Genomic DNA, 8,210 nt, shown 5'->3' on the forward strand with positions numbered 1-8,210 from the left:
TGAGCTGTTCCGCGACGAAAACAATGTTGAGCAATGGCAATGTCGAATGGTGACACTCGGTAAGTAATCCTACAATTTTTTGTTTATAGCGTAGTTTATACGGATTATTCCCAAAAAATATATACGTATTTTGGAAATGTTGAGTCGGATTAGTCTAGAATCGATTAATTTTATGGAAGAAAATCTTTCAAACAGCCGTAGTCCGTAAACTTCACACGTGTCGGGTTGTGATTGGAAGGATTCGTAAGAAAGCGGATTCCTAGAGAATGGAACGTATCTCTATCTTATAGGGGGGTCGACTGTATATAATATAGGAATAATAATAATAAAATTGTTAAAATGTTTATAAAAATTGTAGCTAATAATAATTATAAAATTTAAGATTTAATCCTAAAGTCAGCTGAAAAGATATGCATTTTTGAGTTTTGTAGAACAATATCATATAAAATTGTAATTACTGCAATAGTTTGCTATTAAACTGTGAGTATTAAAACATATTAAAACATATTTAAAAATATTGGATGAATATTACAAGGTCTCTGTAAGTCCGCACGAAAAATATAAATTTTGAGGTTAGCGGTAGACCAACACACAGCTGTTAGCTAATGACTTCTAGTCATTAGCTAACAGCTGTATGTTGGACTTACAGAGACCTTGTAATATTCATATATTAACAGCAGTCATAAGAAATTTAATTAAAATATTGGATGAGTTGTCAAATATCATTATTGTGGTATTTTCTCAGAGAATATTATAGTATTATTGTATATAGAAAATAATACTTTAATACTCTCTGAGGAAATAATAAAATAAACAGAAGAGAAAAAAATGTTTGTAAATTTATTAAATATTATAAAAATTTGAAAATTTTATCATATTTCAAATTATACAACAGATAAAAAAAAATCTTATTTTATATTAAAATATTTATCATGAAAATAATACAATATATAATGATAGAAATAATCTTTTTAATTTCAGAATTGTCACAGATGTATGTAAAAATTTTTCTTGATATTAAGAGACTTCCACAACTTCAAAAATACTATCACAATTGTCAAAAGGTATTTCTTGGTAATTTATTATGATAGATAAAAAAGTTATATACTTAATAATGATTCTATTATATAGCATATTTCTTAAATATTCTAAAATACAAAATATATAAATAAATAAAATAAAAATAAATTATTTAATAACAGAATCAGTTGTTAGAACAATGGCGGTTGATAGTAGAATCTGATCCTGAAGAAACATTTAGTGATTGGATAAGTAATTTTCATGACATTTTACTTTCAACATGGCATTCACAGGTACCATTTGAAAACATTTCTTTATTTTTAAATATGTTTTAGAAGATTTTATTTACTTTAAATTTAATATATAGATGAATTGGTGCAGCCAAGTATTTTTGGATCTGCCAACTGTACAGATATTATGTGAATTAATTGTGGATGTTCTCTCGAGTCTTGATCCATCACTTTCATCATGTATAGAAACTGCTTTCAAAGAACATTCTTCTCCTCTTCTTTATTTAATTGATCTTAAACAGGTTTATATCTCATTTTAATTGAAAGTAATGTATTTTAATTGAAAACATTTGCTTTAAAATTTAATAACTTACAGACTGTAGATAGATTTGCGAAGAGTTTAGAAGTTGCAATTCAGGGTATTAGTTCAGGTAAGTTAATATCATTTACATAATAATAATAATGTGTAATTATTAGAAAAATTTAAGTTTTTATTTCAAATTAATGTAATATTTAATTTATGTACTATATTTTGCTATTTAAAATCAAATATAGTTTATTGATTTGTTTTTTTACTTTAAATATTCATTAAATAATTGGTATATGAAATACACTTTATCATATTTTCTTATTGATGTATTTTTTCAAGTTTGTAGATTTTGAACATATGAATTATATATTTGGAAAATATTACTTTATAGTTTTATATCTAAATATATTTTCTCATTTATTGCATTTAAAAAATTTATTATTTATTCAATTTTATAATGCTCACTAGTGACTGAGTGGATAAAATCAATGAATACTGTTTATCGGTTGTGGGCCAGCTACAAGGAATTTTCTGAGTTTTCTTCATGTCTAAATGAGTTAGATAGATGAAAATTGAGATCAGATGTGGAAAGCTTAGGAGCTGGAGGCTCCAAGCAACTGTATATGATCTTCTGGTCTGGACCAGAAGTCGTATTATTTCAATTCAATATTTTTACCTTACTACGTAGAGTTATAAATTTGGTATAAAATTGATCCTTATAATAAACTGAGATCAGTAATATATCACTCAACTCAGCATTCATGTGCACAGTATTCATCTGATCTTACATTTTCTTTGATAAAAATCTTGTAAAAAATACTGTTATTACAGAGGAAAGTAATTACAGATTTAGTGTTAAAAGTTATATTTATAAATTAAAATATGATTAAAAATTGCAGCTTGTCATTATGACAATATCACAATAAATAGACTTTTCCCATAGAAGTCCCCCAGAAGGCACTTCTGGGAAGATTGCCCATGTGTTGCATTGTCTTATTTCACCAATCCAATTCAATTTTATGATATGTGACATTTTTATTTAAAATGAAGTTGGTTTTCTGGATCTTAACAATCAAACCCTATCTAAAGATTTTTTTGAATAGGTTGTTTCATTTCATTGATAACAAAAAATAAAAATGTTTGTTTGTTTATGTTTCTTTTAATAAATTAACCTTTCAACAGTGGAATAGTCAGATATGGTGCTACCCCTTAGTAGTGGAGAATAAACATGCAAAATTTTTAGAGTATTTTTCCATACGTTTTTTCTCATTACTGTTTCGGAAAAAGATTTTGTAAACAGTTATGTCTAGTAAAGAAAAGTCTTTTTTTATTGTTACATAATTCGTTTTTTATGTGAATTTTTTTTCACGGTAGTTTCTGGCTAGTTTTTGGCAATACCCTTAAAAGAATTTGATGTATATATACATCCCTCACCACTGTCACATGATCGCCCTAGATGTATATATACGTCCCTCATTGCTAAGTGGTTAAAGTAATTGATTTGTACTATTTAAATTATTTTTTTTATATAGATCATTTAAAAAGTGATAATGTTGCCACATTAGCCCAGTCCCTCTATGCCTCATACAGACCATTTATTGATGAGTATTCTATATTAGAAGAAAATTTATTGCTTTCCAACCTATGCTCCTTGAGTGTGGTAAGTAAAGTTTAATAACAACAAATATATGCACTTTTTGATTACAAATATTCTTTAAACAGTAATACCCCGAACTTATGCAATAGGTGGAACCAAGTGATAACCGTGTAAGTTGCGGTGTAATTTCACAATTTGTGTAAAATCCAAGTTGGATGTATGTAAGCTAATAAATGTTCTCATTAATCTTATCTCATCTTTTGATTCGTTCACGGTTACAAGAAATCACCCCATAGAGTCTCTCAAATCTCTGTAGATATAACAAACACCGAACATGAAATAAATTGTAGCTATGTGTCAATTCTGCACAACATGTCCGAACATGTAAGCTGAACAATAGTGTGGGGGGAGTGAGTAATCAAGAGTTGCATGGCACTCAAACAAAAGACAAATCAACGAGATTTGAAAATCACGTAACTCCGGGTTCGCATAAGTTGGGGTAGCGTAAGTCGAGGTATTACTTGTATAAATTTTAGATCTAAAAATGTAAATATTACTTATATATAAAGTTTGTATATTGCTTATTTATATACACAGGATGTGCACAAATTATTGGACAATTTCGTAAGAATATATTTTCACTAATATTGAACAGAAATGTATGATATTACTACCATTTGAAAGTGTTTATAGTACATTTATAGTTTTGTACTGACCTTAAATGCATTTTGATATGTGGCATGACAGATGTCCAGATGGTATTCCCATTCTCACCAAACCTCTCAAGCATGTCTTATGTGACATTTCCGATAGTGATGTGATGCACTGTTTCAATTCTGGTAATGTTGGAAACAGAAGAATGTAAACATTATCCTTGATGACAATGGTTTTGTCCCTTCACTTCCAGCAACTTCCAAATCTATTACATCCATAATCCATACAAGGTCTGTCTGAAAAGTCCACAAACTTTGCAAATAGAAGTTGTTTGCACTTAGCTAGTCAGTTTTGTCACCTTTGAAGTAGTCTCCTCCTGAGTATTTGCACCAAATCTTGTGTTTCTGCCACAAAAGGAATGCTGCTTTTGGGATGATGCACAGATCCGCTAGCAAATTTTCCTTAATTGCATTAATGAATTCAAAATTATGACTTTTGAAAGCAGATTTTAATTTAGAAAAGAAAAAGAAGTTTGCTGGATCTAAATCTGATAAATATGGAAGTTAGGGAACAAGTGATGTCAAATTCTTGGCCATAAACTCTTATAAGCAGTGATGAGTGAATGGTTGCATTGTTACAATGGTGTTCTCTAAGCAGTTGGGCCTTTCTTCTTCTTATCTTCATGATGTTTCATCACCTCCAGATAGTATTCCTTGTTGATTATCTTCCCTTCTGGAAGAAATTTACAGTGAACATTTCCTTTGGAATTCATCAAAACAGTAAGCAAGACCTTCACATTTGACCGAACTTGTCACACCTTTTCGGGTCATGATGAAGATTTTTCCACCCACTGTGATGACTGATGTTTTGTTTCCATTTCTTATCCCCAGTGATATTTTTTTAATGAAATTTTCATCAAACCTAGCCTGTCCCAGAAGTTCTTCACTCATACTAACTGAAAGAAAATTGAAAAACACATTCAACACATGTTTACACAAATTAACATAACATAACATAACAAATGAAGATACAACAAACTGCTTTTGGCAGATAGTACACACAACTTGCTGCTAGAGAACTGTGCAAACAGCATTCAGATTCGGTTCTTGATTGGTGTATAATGTAAAAAGTTTGCAAACTTTTCATACAGACCTTTTATGTTTAGAAAATGCTAAGGTGAAATATATTACAAATTTATTACAGTTTAAGATACTTTGTGTATGAATCACTTTTATGTTTTATACATCATCTTGAAGCTTATTTAATGTAGATGAGTTCTTTTGCATCAATTTTACTGTTTAATTAATTTAAAGTGTAGTGGTGCCTCAAACTTCAAATTTAATTCATTCCAGGAGGCCATTTGAACTCCAAATCATACATGTATTGCTTTCACACTTTGTGACAAGTTTCTTTTTCATTTTAGCCTTTTTCAAGTCTTCCTCTTACTAGTTAGACTTTGATGCTTTTTACTCTTCTCAGATGCCATGGTTAATCAGTAAAGGTTATATTGGGTTGAACAGAATGTTTTTGCATATTTTTAACAATTGTCATTACTTAACATAAATGTGTGATTTAATTATAACAATAATGCATTTTAATATATTATTGCTAATTTGAGATTGTATTCTTCATTCAGAAGTTTATTTTAGGCTTTGAGTGCATTTTTCATTACACACACAGTTCAAACTCAAGCAATTTTTGTCAAATGTTTTGTTCAAACTCTGAAGCATTCAAAGTTAGAGTTGTTCGAAGTACAAGCACCACTGTAATTAGAAGTAAAAATGTACCCAATTTTGCTCTTGCCACAGGGACACGACACTCCTCTGCCATTCCAACTATTGAATCTACCGTTCAGGATAAAAATACTTTTAAGAATAACTTCTTGAGTTTACATTCTTTTATTCATTTCTAATTATTTTTTCATTCTTATTAATTACTGACTCTTTTTTTAATTTTGTTATTAACATAAATATTATTGCAAATTAAATTTTGTTCAGAAAGACTGACATCATTTCTTTTGAATAAAATGGCACCTAAGCAAAGAAGAACTGTCACAGATAGACAAAAAATAAACAAAAAACTATGTTCAAGTTGAATGTTGTCATCTTAATTTGCATGCAGAAATGAGTACCTAACTATAAAGGTATTTACATGGTTATTCAAACCTTTTCAAAGAAAAAAACATCACACGATGAGGAAAATATGGACACATGTTTGCTAATATTAATTTTTGTTAGAATTAACAGGAACAGAACCAAATCTTTGTAGATATCTATCCATCCATCTATACAAAATATACTAAGATGAAATCTACTTCCACTTTGTTAAAGTTCTAATTTTGTATTCTGAGAAATTTTGTTTTATATTAATAAATTTTATCTAAAAAATATTTATTTGCTTATTTTCCCTATTTACTTGTAACTTAGCAAAAATTTTTTACAGTAAAAATTTTGCTGGGTACAATTGGACAAAATACAATAAAAATTTGACTATAATTCTTAAGTTTATAAAATTTGCATACAATGTTTTCAAAACCTTGCTTTTATAATTTAAAATATTGATGGCTGGATGTCCAAGGTAGTTAAGACATCAGCTTTTATTTCTGTGGGAATCCAGGATTGAATCTGGGTTAGCAACTTCAGGAATTTTTCATGGATGGTCAAGCCCCTATTACTCACCATGTGATCACTGCATTATGGGCTTGGCCAAACTAGGGTTGTTCAATTTCCTGGTAATTGTCATTTCCAGGAAAGCAGGAAATAGACTAATAAATCATGAGAATTCCAGGATCAAATCTCATTTTTTTTAAATAAAATCTTTATTGCATTTTAAAAATTGGCCATTGATTAGTAAGAAGTTAGAAAAACATAAATTCAATTTTTGCTATTTACTAATTTTCATTGAAAAAATAAAATAAAACTTTTTACAAAATTTCAAGAAACAAAAAAATTTAAGTAGATAAGTACTAAATTAAAATTAAATATGTTTAAATTAACTAGATTAACTTTGAATAAAGATATTGGGGAAAGAAAGAAAAGGATTTCTAATATATAACCTATTTTAAATATCATCTAATTGGTTCATTTTCTTTCTTATCAGCTCATTATTTTTTGTGTTTTTTAATATTTATTTATAATATTTTTTATCATTCTTTGTGTTTGGGATGATACATTATATTTATGACTATTTTAGCAATATTATCTTGTAAAATTAAATTATTTTAAACTATAGCAGATTTACTGTACTTGGTAAACAATTTCATATGTTATGAATGCAAAATTAGATTGTTACATGTTTGTTGAAAAACTTACAAATTTCAGCTTTACTTCTAACTTTAATTAAAGTAAAGATTATTGAAATCTACTTCATTTTATAGTGAAGAGCAGGGATCTCAAACTCAAACACAGCGAAGGATCAGTCAAATAGATGTATATCAGATGCTGGCCGTATTCATTATTATTCAGTAAACCAAAACATAGTGTAAACTATTTTTAAAAAAAGGCCCTTTTGCTGAGCCATAAAGCTTGCCATAAAGCTTGGTGACAAAAGTACATAAACTTACATAAAGTACATAAGACAAGACTTACATAAAACAGAAGTTTGAAATTTTTCTGTTTTAATTCCCATAAGATATTCATTTATAGAAAAGAAATCATCAAGACTGCAGGCTGGATATGAAGCCTTAACAGACCATATCCAGCCCATGGGTCACCAGTTTGTGATTTCTGGTGTAGGAAATGTATTTTTGCATATTTTTGGTAATTAATTTTTTACTGTATAAATATTTGATCATCATTGTGACAATAGTATTTTTAATAGGATTTTTTAATTAATTAAAAAATTATTACCATTCATTATAGTCTTGTTATAATTCTCAACAATAATAATTTCAGAAATTAAGATTTAGATATCATAACAGTTTGGATTTGATAACATAAACCTGTTAATAAATTTTTGAATGATAATTTACTAATACTGAAATTAATGTTAATAAATTTTGTTTTTACAGAAAAATAGTGTGTTAAAGTTTCATAAAATAATACTTTCTTGTGTAAAATGGTATTATCTAACAAATATTTAAAATAGTAAACAAAATATTATACAGTAGAACCTCCATTATCCGGACCTCCATTATCCGGATTTTCGATTATCCGGATTGTTCAAAATAAACAAAAATTTTACGACTTTGCTGATTTGCACTTGGCGAATTACGACACTGTTTATGTACGTGATGGAATGCATAACTTTTTTTGTTTCATCAACGTCTCACCCAGCACAGTGGTCGTAAACTCTTAATATATTTTACGTAGTAATAAAAATATAACTTGACATACGTATTTATAAATAATTTATATTCAAATTACATCATTTCTATGACCAAGGGCGGCGTAAGGCATGG

At 28.3% G+C, this 8,210-nt stretch overlaps 1 protein-coding gene across 1 annotated transcript in view; it reads left to right on the plus strand.

The window, feature by feature from the left end:
- LOC111630466 (conserved oligomeric Golgi complex subunit 7-like) overlaps positions 1-8,210 on the plus strand; it is a 59,057-nt gene that overhangs the window by 28,646 nt on the left and 22,201 nt on the right. Inside the window, exons 11-15 of the mRNA XM_023374565.1 lie at positions 972-1,064; positions 1,203-1,313; positions 1,388-1,552; positions 1,627-1,681; positions 3,093-3,220. Of these exons, the coding sequence (XP_023230333.1) occupies positions 972-1,064; positions 1,203-1,313; positions 1,388-1,552; positions 1,627-1,681; positions 3,093-3,220 (552 nt within the window). The remainder of the gene's footprint in view (positions 1-971; positions 1,065-1,202; positions 1,314-1,387; positions 1,553-1,626; positions 1,682-3,092; positions 3,221-8,210) is intronic.

This window comes from Centruroides sculpturatus, unplaced genomic scaffold, assembly GCF_000671375.1.
Source record: "Centruroides sculpturatus isolate CEXI.00-Female unplaced genomic scaffold, Cexi_2.0 scaffold659, whole genome shotgun sequence".
Taxonomy (NCBI): domain Eukaryota; kingdom Metazoa; phylum Arthropoda; class Arachnida; order Scorpiones; family Buthidae; genus Centruroides; species Centruroides sculpturatus.